Source organism: Bos javanicus, chromosome 26 (assembly GCF_032452875.1).
Source record: "Bos javanicus breed banteng chromosome 26, ARS-OSU_banteng_1.0, whole genome shotgun sequence".
NCBI lineage: Eukaryota > Metazoa > Chordata > Mammalia > Artiodactyla > Bovidae > Bos > Bos javanicus.
The window spans coordinates 41408075-41425399 of NC_083893.1; the positions used below are offsets into that span (position 1 = coordinate 41408075).

Here is a 17325-nt window from a genome sequence, read left to right on the forward strand (position 1 = left end):
ATGTCAAGGCTGTATATTGTCAGCCTGCTCACTTAACTTATATGTAGAGTACATCATGTGAAACTCCAGTCTAGATGAAGGACAAGCTGAAATCAAGATTGCTGGGAGAAATATCAAGAACCTCAGATACGCAGATGACACCACCCTTATGGCAGAAAGTGAAGAGGAACTAAAGAGCCTCTTGATGAAAGAAAGTGAAAGAGGAGAGTGAAAAAGTTGGCTTAGAACTCAACATTCAGAAAACTAAGATCATGGCATCTGGTCCCATCACTTCATGGGAAATAGATGGGGAAACAGTGGAAACAGTGACAGTTTATTTTTGGGGCTCCAAAATCACTGCAGATGGTGACTGCAGCCATGAAATTAAGATGCTTGCTCCTTGAAAGAAAATCTATGACCAATTTAGACAGAATGTTAAAAAGCAGGGACATTATTTTGCCCACAAAGGTCCTTCTAGTCAAAGCTATGGTTTTTCCAGTAGTCATGTATGGATGTGAGAGTTGGACTATAAAGAAAGCTGAGCACAGAATTGATGCTTTTGAGGTGTGGTGTTGGAGAAGACTCTTGAGAGTCCCTTGGACTGCAAGGAGATCCAACCAGTCCATCCTGAAGGAAATCAGTCCTGAATATTCCTTGGAAGGACTGATGTTGAAGCTGAAACTCCAATACTTTGGCCACCTGATGCGAAGAACTGACTCATTTGAAAAGACCCTGATGCTGGGAAAGATTGAAGGCAGGAGAAGGGGACGACAGAGAATGAGATGGTTGGATGGCATCACCGACTGGATGGACACGAGTTTGAACAAGCTCCAGGAATTGGTGATGGACAGGGAAGCCTGGCGTGCTGCAGTCCACGGGGTCGCAAAGAGTCTCCAACACGACTGAGCGACTGAACTGAAAGGACCCACTGGGGGATCAGGGCAAGCCCACAGGCTGCCTCCAAACCCTGGTGGACTGCGCCCTGTCCAGGGCCCTGGTTGGCCGTGTGGGTTCTCCCCACCCCGCGACCCTAGACAGCCCAGCGCCTAGACCTTTGCCTAGGTAGTGCCTGCTTCCTGGTGTGCCCTTCCCTACCATCAACCCCAGGTCTTTCTGGAAAAAAGCTTCCAAACTGGGGAGAGTTCGACAGCTTTTGGAGGAATTGCAGACTGAATCCAGGGGCCCTCGATGGGTTAAGTTACCTTGCTTATGAGCGAGTTACAGCTAAAAAGCTCATGTGAATAGATTATGGATATGGATATGGGGGGAAATGGCAAAATATGGAACGCTTCACGAATTTGCGTGTCATCCTTGCGCAGGGGCCATGCTAATCTTCTCTGTATCGTTCCAATTTTAGTATATGTGCTGCCGAAGCGAGCACAAACTTGGTGAAGACTCCAGAGCTATTTATAGTGGACAGAATTAAAAACTTTTCGCTGAGGGTGAATTCCATTAACAACCAATTCAGCAATTCTTCCCCCCCCCCTTTTTTTTTACTGCATTAGTGCAATAGTAGCTTAATCTAAAGGAGTTATTCACTGAAACTTAGAAAGTGTTGCTTCACTAATTATAATGCAGATCGCTGTTGGGAATCAACGAACGTATGCAAATTACCCCGGAAGAGGGGCGGAGCCACTGCCGTCCCGGAGGTGTCCCGGAAGCTGAACCTGAATGTATATATACATGATGTTCATTGTTTTCAGTCCCTCAGTCGTGTCCGACTCTGCCACCCCAAGGACTGCAGCCCGCCACGCCTCCCTGTCCATCACCAACTCCCGGAGCTTGCTCAAACTCTTGGCCATTGAGTCGGTGATGCCATCCAACCATCTCATCCTCTGTCGTCCCCTTCTCCTGCCTTCTATCTTTCCCAGCATCAGGGTCTTTTCAAATGAGTCAGTTCCTCACATCAGGTGGCCAAAGTATTGGAGTTTCAGCTTCGCCATCAGTCCTTGCAATGAATATTCAGGGTTGATTTCCTTCAGGATTGACTGGCTTGATCTCCTTGCAGTCCAAGGGATTCTCAAGAGACTTCTCCAGCACCACAGTTCAAAGGCATCCATTCTTCGGGGCTCAGCCTTTTACACTGTCCACCTTTTTCATCCGTACATGATTACTGGAAATACCATAGCTTCCACTATATGGACCTTTATTGGCACAGTAATGTCTCTGCTTTTTAAAAGAGCCTTCACTGTGTGTTTCTTTTTTTTTTTTTGACCTCAGCGTGCGATTGTGGGATCTTAGTTTCCTGACCAGGGATCAAACCTGGGTCCTGAGCGGTGCAAACACGGAGTCCTAACAACTGGTGTGTGTGTGTTACTTTACTTCAGTCCTCTCGGAGTGTTTGCAACCCTGTGGGCCATAGCCCACCAGGCTTCTCTGTCAATAGGTTTTTCCAGGCAAGAATACTGGAGTGGGTTCCCATGCCCTCCTGCAGGGGATATTCCTGACCCAGGGATTGAACCCACCTCTGTTAATTTTCCTGTGTTTGCAGGCGTGATCTTTACCACTAGCACTACCTGGGAAGCCCTCTCCCCCCACCCCCCAACAACCAGACTGCCAGAAAATTCTCCCTACACACATTGTAATTATATCTTATTAGTAAAACTGCTTTTGGCTGCCTAATGCGTGGCACTGGGGAGCCATAGTGAATGAAACAGGCTAGGAGTCCCTTCTCCCCAGGCTGAGACCTGAGCCTCCCTCTGAACTCTTTCAGCCACCCTTGCCCCAGGTGTCACTGCCCTTCTCAGATACCTATGAATGATCTGTCTCAGAGGCCCTCTCTGTGAATGGAGGAACTGGATCAGTTGCGACCTCCAGAACCACAGCACCCAGCCTGAGTCCGGCTGGCCCTTGGGAAATGTTGCTGAACTTGAAACGGGTTAGAGGGGAGTGATGGGGTGGGCCTCCTTCTCTGTCTGCTTGGGGGTCAGTGTGTGCTGACCACCTCGCAGCCGGCTTTGTCGGGGGAGCAGGCCGTCCATTCCTGCTGTCCCGCTGGGACAGTGTCAAGCGACCTCTTCATAAACTGGGAGGTTTACCTGGTGGAGGAGAAATGTTAGGGTAGGGTTGACACAGCAGGAAGCTCTAGGCCAGAAACAGATGCTGTGAGGCGGCTGCATGTTGACATCGAATTCTGAATGTTTCTGTTACTGGTGGGAGCCAACTATAGTTTTTATGTGCGAATTTAACTTCTTAAAGAGAAATCTAGCTGGGGAACAAGACCCTCAGCACCCAAGGAGTGTGCAGAAGCTTCTAGGGTGAAGTCAGGCATGCCTTGCCATCCTCCTGCTTGGCTTCCTCCCTCCCCCATGGCTCTCCCTGACCCCCACCGTTTTTATCTTATTTTTTTAAATTTATTCATGTATATTGATTTTTGGCTGCACTGGGTCTTCTTTGCTGCGTATGGGCTTTCTCTGCTTTTGGTAAGTGAGGGCTACTCCCTAGTTGTGGTGAACGGGCTTCTCGTTGCAGTGGCTTCTTTTGTTTTATGGCACAGGCTCTAGGGTGCCTGGGCTTCAGGAGCTGTGGCTCTTGGACTCCAGAGCACAGGCTTAGAAGTTGTGGTGCATGGGCTTCACGGTCTTCTCCAACCAGGGATCAAACCTGCGTCTCCTGCATTGGCAGGCGCTTTCTTAACCACTAGACCACAAGGGAAGTCCTCCCCCACCGTTTTAGCAAGGCCGAGGGACCTCCAGCTGCAGTGGGAGGGGCTCACCCTTAGTGGGGCTTGGAGGGGGGCTGAGATCATCCTTATTCAGAGCTCCGGGGAGACCCAGGGGCGTGGGAGCAGAGGCTACAGGAGCCTCTGATGTCTTGGCTGGGCGGCACTCAGGACAACTAAAGTCCACTGGGGGTGTTACTGGTGCCCCTAAAGTCCTCTCCGCACCCCGAGACTGTGTATTTTAAATGGCTTGTCCAGGCCCCACTATAGTCCAGTGATGTCTGCTCTTCAAGCTCCCGCTGAGGGCACTTTCTGTGGTCTAGGGCCATGCAGACTGCTCACTGTAAATGCTCACAACACCCCCAGGAGGCAGGGGGTTCTGTTATGACTGCTCTGTTACAGATGAGCAGACCGAGGCACAGAGATGCCAGTGTGTTCAAGGACATGTAGCTAGTGAGTGGCAGAGCTGGGCTTTGAAGCAGGTCCAGCTTGGCTACCAAGCCTGGTTCTGAACTTCTCCATTGGCTGCAGCGAACTGGGTTCCTTCCTTCCCCCATGCCATGGAGTCCTGCCTACATCATGGCCTCTCTCAAGTCCGAGGAAGACACGAGTAAAGAAGCTGTGTCTCCTGTGACCATGACCAAGCGTGAATACAGGATGCAGGAAGGAACCGATGACTAAGTTCCAAGGACTGATTACATCCATGCTGAGAGCCTGGCCAGCCCTCTGGCTTCATTTTCCAGTGGAAAGATTCGGTAGATCTCTGTGCCGACAAGCAATTTTGGTGCCTTGCCAGTGTGATTGGACTTTTGTCCAGAGTTGTATTGTCCTATTCTGACTGGAAATTGGTGGGAAGGGGGTAGTCCATATTTAGTGCCATGCTTTTCCTGATTTTGTGCGTTTTGTTGGTGATGTTGCTGTTTCAAAGCACAAGAAGGCTATGATGAGCCTGATGTAGAAAATGCTTGTGTTAGATAAGCTTCATTTGGGTGTGCATTATAGTGCTGTTTTCTATGAATTCAACATTCAGTTCATTTCGGTTCAGTTCAGTCGCTCACTTGTGTCCAACTGTTTGCGACCCCGTGAATTGCAGCATGCCAGGCCTCCCTGTCCATCACCAACTCCTGGAGTTCACTCAGACTCACGTCCATCGAGTCAGTGATGCCATCCAGCCATCTCATCCTCTGTCATCCCCTTCTCCTCCTGCCCCCAATCCCTCCCAGCATCAGGGTCTTTTCCAATGAGTCAACTCTTTGCATGAGGTGGCCAAAGTACTGGAGTTTCAGCTTTAGCATCATTCCTTCCAAAGAAATCCCAGGGCTGATCTCCTTCAGAATGGACTGGTTGGATCTCCTTGCAATTCAGGGGACTCTCAAGAGTCTTCTCCAACACCACAGTTCAAAAGCATCAATTCTTCAGCGCTCAGCCTTCTTCACAGTCCAACTCTCATATCCATACATGACCACAGGAAAAACCATAGCTTTGACTAGACGGACCTTTGTTGGCAAAGTAATGTCTCTGCTTTTGAATATGCTATCTAGGTTGGTCATAACTTTTCTTCCAAGGAGTAAGCATCTTTTAATTTCATGGCTGCAGTCACCATCTGCAGTGATTTTGGAGCCCCCAAAAATAAAGTCTGACACTGTTCCCACTGTTTCCCCATTTGCCATGAAGTGATGGGACCAGATGACATGATCTTCGTTTTCTGAATGTTGAGCTTTAAGCCAATTTTTTCACTCTCCACTTTCACTTTCATCAAGAGGCTTTTGAGTTCCTCTTCACTTTCTGCCATAAGGGTGGTGTCATCTGCATGTCTGAGGTTATTGATATTTCTCCCGGCAATCTTGATTCCAGCTTGTGCTTCTTCCAGCCCAGCGTTTCTCATGATGTACTCTGCATATAAGTTAAGTGAGCAGGGTGACAATATACAGCCTTGACGTACTCCTTTTCCTATTTGGAACCAGTCTGTTGTTCCATGTCCAGTTCTAACTGTTGCTTCCTGACCTGCATACAGATTTCTCAAGAGGCAGGTCAGGTGGTCTGGTATTCCCATCTCTTTCAGAATTTCCCACAGTTTATTGTGATCCACACAGTCAAAGGCTTTGGCATAGTCAATAAAGCAGAAATAGATGTTTTTCTGGAACTCTCTTGCTTTTTCCATGATCCAGCGGATGTTGGCAATTTGATCTCTGGTCCCTCTGCCTTTTCTAAAACCAGCTTGCACATCTGGAAGTTCACGGTTCATGTATTGCTGAAGTCTGGCTTGGAGAATTTTGAGCATTACTTTACTAGCGTGTGAGATGAGTGCAATTGTGCGGTAGTTTGAGCATTCTTTGGCATTGCCTTAAGGAATATATATTGTGTGCATGCCTGCTAAGTTGATTCAGTCATGTCCATCTCTTTGTGACTCTATGGACTATAGCCTGCCAGGCTCCTCTGTCCATGGGACTCTCCAGGCAAGAATAGTTGAATGGGTTGCCATGCCCTCCTCCAGAGGATCTTCCTCACCCAGAGATCAAACCTGCATCTCCAGCATTGCAAGCAGATTGTTTACCACTGAGGCACCGGGGAAACCCCAAGGAGTACATATAAATTTATATTAAGGAATCACTACAGATGGTGACTGCAGCCATGAAATTAAAAGACATTTACTCCTTGGAAGGAAAGTTATGACCAACCTAGATAGCATATTCAAAAGCAGAGACATTACTTTGCCAACAAAGGTCCGTCTAGTCAAGGCTATGGTTTTTCCTGTGGTCATGTATGGATGTGAGAGTTGGACTGTGAAGAAGGCTGAGCGCCGAAGAATTGATGCTTTTGAACTGTGGTGTTGGAGAAGACTCTTGAGAGTCCCTTGGACTGCAAGGAGATCCAACCAGTCCATTCTGAAGGAGATCAGCCCTGGGATTTCTTTGGAAGGAATGATGCTAAAGCTGAAACTCCAGTACTTTGGCCACCTCATGCAAAGAGTTGACTCATTGGAAAAGACCCTGATGCTGGGAGGGATTGGGGGCAGGAGGAGAAGGGGATGACAGAGGATGAGATGGCTGGATGGCATCACTGACTCGATGGACGTGAGTCTGAGTGAACTCCAGGAGTTGGTGATGGACAGGGAGGCCTGGCGTGCTGCGATTCATGGGGTCACAAAGAGTCAGATATGACTGAGCGACTGATCTGATCTGATCTGATTAGCTGCATATTAAATAAAGTATTTTAAAACAGAAACTCACATAAAACAAGGTTATATTTTGATCAGTTGACAAAAATACTATGGCCAGTGGCTCACAGGAACCTACCCCTATATTTCCCCTAGGACCAGTGGTTCAGTGTTTGCTAATTCAGTGTCTACATGGCTTTATAGAATGTAATTACTGCAAATAAAGAGAATCAACTGTACTTAACTTTGCTGCTCTGTGGGAGTAATTAAGAAGGGCATTCTGGGTGTGTGGTGGTGGCTTTTTAAACCTCAGAAATGGCCCTGCCTACTCACCCCATCTGTTTTCGTCTCTTCCTGCTGCCATAACAAAATATCACAGACTGGGTGACTCATAAGCAGCAGAAATTATTGGACCTCCCTGGTGGTCCAGTGGTTTAAGACTGAGTTTTCAGTGCAGGGGCATGGATTCAGTCCCTCGTTGGGGCAGATCCTGATGCCACGAGATGCAGCCAAATAAACAAAACAGCAAAAAGTATTGCTCACAGTTCTGGAGGCTGGAAGGCCACAGTGAGGGTGCCAGCATGGTTCGAGTGAGGGCCCTCTTCCTGGTTGCAGATGTCTCACTATGCCCTTACACGATGAAGGGACCTGGGGAACTCTGAAGGGTCTCTTTTATATTGTCACTAACCCCTTTCATGAGGGCCCCACCCTTATGACCTAGTCACCTACAGACGGCCCCACCTCCTAATGCCATCACCTTGGGCATTGGGATGTCCATGTAGGAATTCCAGGACACAGACATTCAGGCCATAGCATCACCCAGATTCCTGTTCAGAGCAGGGACAGGAGGGGCAGGAGAGGTGAGCAGAGGCAGGGAGGGAAGAAAGCAGAGGGCAGTCTGGAACATCCTCCCTGGAGTTTTGCCACCCTGCCCGAGCAGGTTTGGGACCTTAAGTTAAAAAATTAAATTTAAATAAAAGCATGTTTAAAAAATTCACTAAAACAAGGAAAGTGGGGCTGGAGCATTTTCTTTAAGCCCCTGGAGAGAAAGCAGAGCTTTCTCCCTCCTTTCTGCCGCTACTATTTCTTTGGCGCTGGATCTTTCCCTTTTAAGAACTCTTCTTTCTGAATGAGAACCGACAGGACACCCTGGTCCTTGCAGTAGTTCTCACATACAATGGATGGGATTTCAGTGCCCCCCCTCTCCCCGCCCAATTAAAGCCGCTGGAGGACATCAGACTTGCCCCCTCCTCGGGGAATAGCCTCTGAACCTGCTATCGGTGGTTGGGCTTCCCTTTGGCCTTCGGCCTCCCAAGATGGCACAGAAAGTCCAACTCAGACCTTCTAGAGCATTCTACAAATGACCAGATTGCCTGTGGCCACTTGTACTCCCATCTGTTCAATATTTTCTATTTTTTTTTAATAAAGCAGCAGGATTGCTTTTCAATTGAAACCATGCAGCTGTACTACCATTTGTTAAACAGAGTAAAATAGGGCACCCTGGTTACATCTGGGAACTCCGGTGTTTTTCCCATAGTCAGGACTCCGAGCAGAGGGGTCTCTTTAGATCTTGAGGACGCCCTGGATACAGCTAGGAAACTCTTCACCTGAGTCATGTCCACGGGGTCCAAAGGTTAGCACGCCTCAAAAGAACCCGGGTCCAGCCCAGATTTCTGCCCCATTCCTTGAGTGTCTGATTCAGGAGGTCTGCAGAGAGGCCCCCCGCCTCTGCAAACCATTTTTTACAAGTTCCCAGGTGCTACTGCTTCTGCTGGTCTGGGGTCCACACTTGGGGAACCACTGGGTAAGGCAGTCGTGTCCAGATGCTTTCTCCTCACCTGTCAGGCTGTTCACAGCTCCTCAGAGTAGGGAAGTCCTGACCCAGCAGCTGGTGTCTGAAGTTTCTGATTGATCTTCGACTTCAGACAGGAGAGCCAGGGACGAGGGAGAGCCCCTGCTCTGTGTGACAGCCTCTATAGAGTTTCCCGATTCCGAAATGGAGCTTCAGAATTTTCCAAAGTTGAAAGTACAGGGAATTCATACTGACTTGCAGCTTCTGTTGCTCCTCTTGCTCCAAATAGTGCAGTTTATTTTGGTTTCCTCTGTTTGTACTGTAAGATTTTTTTTTTTCGTCTTTCTGCTATGGATGTGCCTCAGTGGGTTTAACTACTTCAGAAAGGTTAGCTGAACCTTTATTTAGGCAAGTACCTTAGTAAAACTGAATGATAAAGTGGAACTGTTGTTTTTTTTTTAATTTAGAAAAGGAATCACCTAAGCTTCCCTGGTGGCTCAGAGGTTAAAGCGTCTCCCCACAATGCGGGAGACCTGGGTTCCATCTCTGGGTCGGGAAGATCCCCTGGAGAAGGAAATGGCAACCCACTCCAGTATTCTTGGAGAAGGAAATGACAACCCACTCCGGTATTCTTGCCTTGAGAATCCTATGGACGGAGGAGCCTGGTGGGCTACAGTCCACGGGTCGGGTTGCAAAGAGTTAGACACGACTGACCGACTTCACTTTCACTTTCAAGTCTCTTCTGAAGAAAGGGATTCCTTTACACCATTTCAGAAGTACGTGTTGAAGGTATTCGTGCTCTTGAGACAAATTTACGTAACCAGCGCCCAGCAGGCTGAGTCACTCGGTTGCACCTAATTTGTTCGGAACCTGTGAGTTTCCAGTGTCAAGCTTGGTGCTCTTAGGTTGATGCACATGAATTGCCACACTGGCAATTGTCAAAATATCGGCCATTTCATATGGTTCAAAGTAGTACAGGATCTTGTTCTTGGTCTGGTTTTTCATGGTTCTGGAGCTGCTTTATGTAGTAGATAGGTTTTGACTTTTGAATAAGTAGTTAAATCTTGGATATCTGATATCAGCTTCCGGTTGGTCCTCTGAATCCACATCTCTACATTCTCTGTAACCACGCGAGGAATCTTGCACCTGGAGAAAGGATGCAAAGGACTGGGAAAGACAATGGTGGGAATTAATGGGCTGGATGGTCCAACCCAGATCAAAGCCTCTTGTGGTCTTGGGACGGTATTTACGACTTTTTCTTTAGTTAATATTTTCCTTCCTGATTAAGTTTTGCTTCAGCCAAGTTTAATACTAATTTCTCCCCTCTGAGCACAGACTCGCTCTGTGAAAAGGGTATGAACATGCTGGGTCAGAATTGACAAGCCAGCTCAGGGTTAACATGTGCGAAGCCAGCCTACAGCCAGCTGGACATCTGAAGGTCAGTGGTGTTTAGGGGCTGTGTATATGCTCACGTGGGCTGCTGCTGGCAACTAGAGATCTCTTGATGTGCCTGCTTTGGAATTTCCAGCCAATTCGCAAGCGTCTCTGGGCACCTTCTCATTTTGGCTTGGCTACTTCTCGGTGGTTGTGTCTCGAAGGAGGACGATCCTGGAACTCCCATCTCGGCGACTCCTTGTATCAAACCCCAGGGCTCTGCTGGACTGATTGTCTGGTGCTCCTATGGACTGAGCGTAGCTCGCTAAGCCAGCAATTTCCAATTGCTTTTTTTCCTTTGGCTTGCGTCGCGCTTTCAGTCTGAGCCGAGTCTTGGCCTTAGCTCTTGTCCTATTACGTAATCGTGTGCGCTTGGGGATTCAAGAAGAATAAAATCAAGGGGCCTGTGAGGAAGGGGCTATTGGGCTAATACCTTCCAGATGGCGATGTGAAATGGGAGATAAGATGCTGCCGCCCATCTGGCCCGACAGGACGTGATACGCTCCGCTCGTATCTTTGGGGCTGTTATCACCCTCCCGTGACAGCCAGGTCAGTCTGGTGTTTGTCCTTGGACAGGGGCTTAACTTGGCAACTCGAGCCGCTCTCCGAAATGAAATCTGCTATCAGGTCAGTGGGGGGTCTGCCAAGAAGGACTCAAAAGCCCTGAACAGGGACTCAAAAGACAACAGTTGGTGACAGCAAATCACTACAGCTGGGCCTGGAGGACTGTCGGGCTGAGTGCAAGCCCCGAAGCAACATCCTCTGTGTTCTCTGGTCCTCTGCGGGCAGAGACTGCATCCCTCACGGTTAACAGGGCCAGCTGTTGGTAGTGCCGACCTTGGTGAGGTCCTGCGTCAGGGACGACCAGCTCTGACCCATTAGTAGTGGTTCCCCAGGGATCTGTGTCGGGAAGGATTCAGAGGTCTTGTCCAGCTGGGCCTCTCAGGAAAGATGCCTTGATCAATAGGCCATTTCTGTCTGCTAACAGTATGGTGAGTTTATTTGCCTTTTTGGGGGTCAACTCTTCTCTTAAAAAAAAAAAAGGAAGCGAGGGCTTAAATTAAATCAGTGTTTCCTGCATCTTTCAAAAATACAAAAACTTAAAAAAAAATACAAAAACTTGACAAGAATTTGAATTCAGTTTCTTTGTTATTCCACAGGAAATATTGATTAACTCCTTAAATGGGAAAAGGGGTTAGTGGACTTCTAAAACTGGAAGGGCCTTCACAGTCCCATTCCTGGCCTGTTTTATAAGGACAGAAGTCAAGGGCAAGTGAACGTAAGCATCTTGCAGAAGCCACCTGAGAATGCACTGTGCACCCCGTCTCAGGGTGCTGCCCTCCTCAGTGCTGGGCTTGGCAGCTGTCCCGGAGTTCCCACTGAGGTTGGGAGTGGAACTGGACATCCGAAAGGACCTGACTCCCTGGGGATGAGGTCTCTAAGATGAGTCATTGCTGCTCAAGGGAGGCTTCAGTGGACAGGAGCTGGCAAGGGAATGCCAACCTGGTTAACTGCTTCCCATCTCTGCTCCAGCAGCATGGCCCTTTGGCAGCTCAAGAGGCTTTTCCAGGCAGGGGGACCTATGAAAGCTTTCCCTCGGAGGCCAGAACCAGGGCTGGCTTCAAGGGCATGTGACTTGGGCAGTTGCCCGGGGCCCCGTGCTTGGTTCAACACTCTGCCATCACCTTCCTGAAAGTCTAACCCTTTTGGAATGCAGGGCCCTGCGTTTTCACTTTGCTTTCATTTGCATTCCTGCGGCTTATGTTGCTGGTCCCACCTCAAGCTGGTTGCACTCTGGGATTCCAAGAAGAGAGGACAGTTGTCCCACTGTCGGTGGCCCTCGTGTTTGGGAGGCCAGGGGCAAGAGTGAAAGAGCTGCTCGGTGTTTCATCCTTGCTCCTGGCCTGGCTCTGTGCTGGGCACTGGAGAGACCACCGTGGCCGAGACTCTAGTCGGAGAAGAGGATGAGTTAGTAGAAAACAGCAGGAGATGCAGAAGCCAGGCTCAGCCCGGCCCAGCAATGCAGGGCGGACATCATTACCCCTGCCGGGGGTTGGGGGCACTTCCTCTCTTATGGGGTCAGCTAGGAGCGGTGCTAGGAGGGCTTCTTGGGTGGCACGAATGGTAAAGAACCTGCCTGCCAATACAAGAGACACAGGAGATGCGAGTTTGATCCCTGGGTTGGGAAGCTCCCCTGGAGAAGGGCATGGCAACTCACTCCAGTATTCTTGTCTGGAAAATACTATGGACAAAGGAGCCTGGCAGACTAGTCCATAGGGTCGCAAAGAGCCAGACACAATTAAGCCACTTAGCACAGGAGGGGATTTGAGAGAGGTAGGCGGGGATTCAGGGGCAAAGACACAGAGGCAAGAAACTACCAGGAGCCCCCAGACTGGCTTGGTGGGGTCAGGACAGTGACAAGGTAAACCTGGGAGGGAACAGAGGCAGGCTGATGGAGCCCCAGCTTTTGAAGCCCAGGAGTTTCACCTGCATTCTGTTAGACGTAAGATGTGGAAAGTGGGCAAGGGCTTCTGGCAAGGAAAGGACCTCATCAGGACTCAGGGTGGGGCATTCTGGTGTCTGGGGGAGATGGATGCAGGGGACAAAAAGCAGGATGTGCCGGAGCCCCGCTCAGAGAGGCTGCTGGCTTGGACCAGTGGGACAAAGAGGGCAGATTCTAGAAGGAAAAAGGAGGTGACTCAGCACAAAGGGTGATGAAGGGGGGAGAGTCCAGGGCAGTTTCAACTTCTGGTCCAGGACCTGGATGGCTGGTGGGGCCACTTGCCAAGCTGGGGAGAAACTGGGGAGGGGAGGAGGGTTAGGAGGGAAGAGGAGGAGTTCTATGGGGTCGGGAGGCATCAGTTGGTGCCACGTGCCAGAACTTCAGTCGTGAGTCACTGAGTCCTTCCCTGTTGGGACCTGACCTTCCTGTTTCTGGAGTTGGGCCAAGGGCAGGCTGCAGACCAGGAGGGAAGGGTGCCGTCATTCTTAAGAGAGCTGTTGAGTCATTTGTTTGGTGCCTTTAGCTGATGGGAACAGGCAAATGCAGGACGGGTGTGGCCCTGGTGATCAGGTGCCAACGGAGTGAAGGGTGGAGGGGGCAGTCACCCTGGTCTTCTGGCCAGAGAGCTGAGGGGACCCCAGGGCGTTCTCAGGGGCGGGGACAGTCAGCCTCGGGGCATCCTCATCACAAGGAGATGGCCTTTGTGCTTCCCCTGCGGGCCTGGCCTTCTTCTGAGCCCGAAGAGCCTTCCCTCTGCCAGCGTTTTCAAAGACAGAGACCTTTCCTTGCACTTTGATGGGAGTCGTAAAGTGCAGAACCACAAACCGCGTCACCTGTCCTCGGTTTGCGTTAAATAAGACACTTCATGGCAAATAGAAGGAGAAAAAGTGGAAGCAGTGATAGGCTTTATATTGTTGGTCTCCAAAATCACTGTGGACGATGACTGCAGCCATGAAATTAAAAGACGCTTGCTCCTTGGAAGGAAAGCTATGACCAACCTAGACAGCGTATTAAAAAGCAGAGACATCACTTTGCTGACAGAGGTCTGTCTAGTCAAAGCTCTGGTTTTTCCAGTAGTCATGTGTAGATATGAGAGTGGACCATAAAGAAGGCTTGAGTGCTGAAAAGCTGATGCTTTCAAATTGTGGTGCTGGAGAAGACTCTTGTCCCCTGGACTGCAAGATCAAAGCAGTCAATCCTAAAGGAAATCAACCCTGAATATTCATTGGAAGGAGTGTTGCTGAAGCTGAAGCTCCAAGCCACTTGATACGAAGAGCCAACTCATTGGAAAACACCCTGATGCTGGCAAAGATTGAAGGCAAAAGGAGAAGAGGGTGGCAAAGGATGAGATAGTTGGACAGCTTCACCAACTCAAGGGACATGAATCTGAGCAAATTCTCAGGAGATGGTGAAGGACAGGGAAGCCCGGTGTGTTGCAGTCCATGCAGTCACAAAGAGTCGGACACAACTTAAGCAACTGAACAACAGCAAAATAAGATCTTCAGGGGTGTGCAAAGAAAGGGGCCTGGCCAGTGTAATTTCTTTAGAAAATAAATTTTAGACTAGGAGTTTGGTTTTGTGAGTCGCCTGTTCACTTCTTAGAATAGGAATAAATGTCACTTTCCAGACGGTGAAATGGCTTTCTTAAGGAGTTTAACAGCCCCCAGTAATTTGCACTATTCATTTGAGTCATTCTTTTATGAGATTCCTTCCCAGGTGGCCCTAGTGGTAAAGAATATGCCTGCCAATGCAGGAAACGCAGGAGACGCAGGTTTGATCCCTGGGTTGAGAAGATCCCCTGAAAAAGGAAATGGCAACCCACTCCAATGTTCTTTCCTGGGAAATCCCATGGACAGAGGAGCCTGGTGGGCCACAGGCCACGGGGTCACAAAGTGTCAGACGTGACTGAGCACGTACATTTACAAAATATTTCAGCCACTGCCCATGTTGTTACAACCAGCAGTTTGAACGGCGGAGGCATCGTGCCGTCTGCAAGCCCACTCTGCACGTTTGCTGGTCCTGTCCACGAACTCACTGTAATTTTTGTTCACGTGTGGATTGCCTTGCTCTGGGCTTATCCAAGGTCATTACTCTCAGGTCTCTTCTGCCCCTTGTTTCCATGAGGCCCAGGGGCGAAGGTCTTGGAGGTTCCAGCTCTGCTCCTGCTCCCCAAACCTTGCGTGGTCATAGCCCTTCGGGACCCCTTCCCCGCTCTTCCTCTGCCTGTCTGAGTGCGTACTGGTGGTGGCCCGGCTAGACATTGGGCTACTGGGATGACTCTTGACAGGTACAGCCCCTGTCCTCAAGGTATTCAGTCTCCTAGTGGTCTTCAAGTCCCTGTGATGCGTGTCACTGAGGAGGAGTTAGGGGCTTCCAGGTGTGTGCTGGGGAGTCCATTAGAAAGTAGACATGGAGGTGGTTAAGGATTCAGAGTCTGGGTTCACATCCTGGCTCCACTTCCCACTCTGTGACCTTGGGCAAGTGACCTCACCTCTCTGAGCCTTAGTTTTTTTTTTTTTTAACTTATTTATTTTTAATTGAAGGATAATTGCTTTACAATGTTGTGTTGGTTTCTGCCATACATCAACATGAATCAGCCATGGGTATACATATGTCCCCTCCCTCTTGAACCTCCCTCCCACCTCCCACTCCATCCCACCCCTCTAGGTGGTCACAGAGCCCTGGTTTGAGCTCCCTGCGTATGTGAGTGCGTGCTCAGTCGCTTCAGTGGTGTCCGACTCTGTGCAACCCTATGCCCTGTAGCCCCCCAGGCTGCCCTGTCCATGGGGATTCTCCAGGCAAGAATACTGGAGTAGTTTGTCACACCCTCCTCCAGGAGCTCTTCCCAACCCAGGGATCGAACCCACGCCTCATGTCTCCTGCTCTGTCAGGCGGGTTCTTTATCACTGGTGCCACCTGGGAAGCCTTCGAGCTCCCTGAGTCATACAGCAAATTCCCACTGGCTGTGTATTTGTATATGTTTCCATGCTAGTCTCTTCATTCAAAAATATCAAACGCTTCACAGGTTTGCGTGTCATCCTTGCACAGGGGCCACGCTAATCCTCTGTATCATTTCAATTTTAGTGTACATGCTGCCAAAGCAAGTACTGAGCTTAGTTTTAATCTCTGTCGAGCGAGGATGATGGCATATGACTCAGAGGTTGTTGTAGGGGTTCCTGAGGTTACATATGTAAAGCTTCTAACACAGGACTAAGTACAAGGATCAGGCACGTAGAACAGAGCCACTCATGCCTGGGCACCCAGGATCAAGCATGTAGGACCGGGCCTCAGCCAGGTTGAGCTGCTGCTGTTTTTTATAGCTGTTGATGAGTGAAGACCAAGCCAGGACTCAGAATTGCTCGCCTGGGCAGGGGTCGGGGCTGCGTCCTTCAGGCCAGGAAGCCACCTCGTAGGTGGACTTGGAGGAGGTGGAGATTAGCAGAACCTTGACACGGAAGGCCAAGCCTCCTACCTTCCTGCAGTGGGGGAGCTTCCTGCAGGAACTCACACCCACAGGGAAGAAATGAGTCCCCGCCATGAGGCTGTGAAACTTGTAACCCCAGCTTTGACCTCTGGCTGGGCTTCAGGCTCTTGGTGCTGAGTCCCTTCTAATTCCAGCCCCACCCCGGACAGCCGTTTGGACAGCCGGAGAGGCTGGGAGGGCTGACCCTCCCTGGAAGTCTGTGGGCGGCATTGCTCATCTTGATTTTGCCAGAGGGGAAAATGAAAACCTCTTTTGAGCTCCAGGCCTGGTGCCTTTTGACTCCAAGGGCCTGTTTGCAGGTCCTTCCTGCCTTCCCACCTGCTGGAGACCACCCTGCACTCCCGGCGTTTCCCTGTGTGTCCAGCAGGGGGCACTCACCCACTGAACCAGGGACAGAGCTCTGCTCTGAAACACCTTCACCAGGGAAAAGGCATCCCGAAAGATCCCTAGTGCAGTTTCCTTGATTACCGCTGATTCCTTGATCAGCCGCTCCACCTTGACTTTTCTCAGCCTCAGATTTTGTGGGGGCAAGTCCTGGGGAGTTTGCAAAATTGTATTTTAATTTTCAACTCGGAGAGATTCACTGCCTATTAAAAAGCAATTAGAAATGATCCTGTGAAACAAACACACAAAATTCAGAGTGTTCTGACACCCTAGCTGCTCCATCAAAGAAACCTTGGGTTCTGCTGCAGCCTCGGTGGGGAGGGGGATTCACGGCCTGGCCTGGGGGCTGCTGCACAGGAGGATGCACGCCCCTCCACTCTGTTTAAGCAGAGGCCTGGGGAACTCTGTGGGGTGCCCCGGCCAGCAGTGTGCTGGGTCTTTAAATACCCCACGCCGTGTGTGGGTGGGTTGGGAGGGATGAGGGGGGCTGATGAATGTGCCATTAATGAGCCGAGTTCCACTGGGAATAATTCTCCCTTTGTGTCCCCAGCACCATCCCAGCTGCTGCCCGTGTGGATCTCACTGCCCCAGCCTCAGAATATGCATCTTTGCCTTCCGTCCCAGCTGGTGATGGAGTCGAAGCTTCCATTCCTTCCTGCCAACGTCTGGCCAAGGACTTAAGCAGGTATTGTACAGAACCCTCCCTCCTAGCTGCTGCCCCCAGAGAGGAGGGGCCTGGCCGTCCCTGTCCCACAAGCCCTGTGGGAGCTGCATTTAGGAGGGTGCCAAGAAGGCATTGACAGCTTGGACCCGTGATGCCATGTATGATCGTTTGGCCTGTGGTTGATCTCAAGTTTACCCTTTCGAGCAAGCTCTCCACGTAACAGTGGGGACACCCTGTGTGAGCGTTCGTGTATTAGTATTAGTAATA

At 49.9% G+C, this 17325-nt stretch overlaps 1 protein-coding gene, 1 non-coding gene and 1 pseudogene across 22 annotated transcripts in view; 1 reads left to right on the top strand and 2 right to left on the bottom strand.

Moving 5' to 3' along the window:
* TACC2 (transforming acidic coiled-coil containing protein 2) overlaps window positions 1-17325 on the top strand; it is a 234437-nt gene that overhangs the window by 117095 nt on the left and 100017 nt on the right. For all 21 annotated transcript variants that reach the window (XM_061403719.1, XM_061403720.1, XM_061403721.1 and 18 more), the window contains one exon: window positions 16945-17079. In XM_061403719.1, the coding sequence (XP_061259703.1) occupies window positions 16945-17079 (135 nt within the window). The remainder of the gene's footprint in view (window positions 1-16944; window positions 17080-17325) is intronic.
* LOC133239682 (U6 spliceosomal RNA) lies at window positions 1254-1360 on the bottom strand. Its single transcript, XR_009733932.1, has one exon. It is a non-coding gene; the product is annotated as a U6 spliceosomal RNA (small nuclear RNA).
* On the bottom strand, window positions 15530-15630 carry LOC133239690 (U6 spliceosomal RNA; annotated as a pseudogene).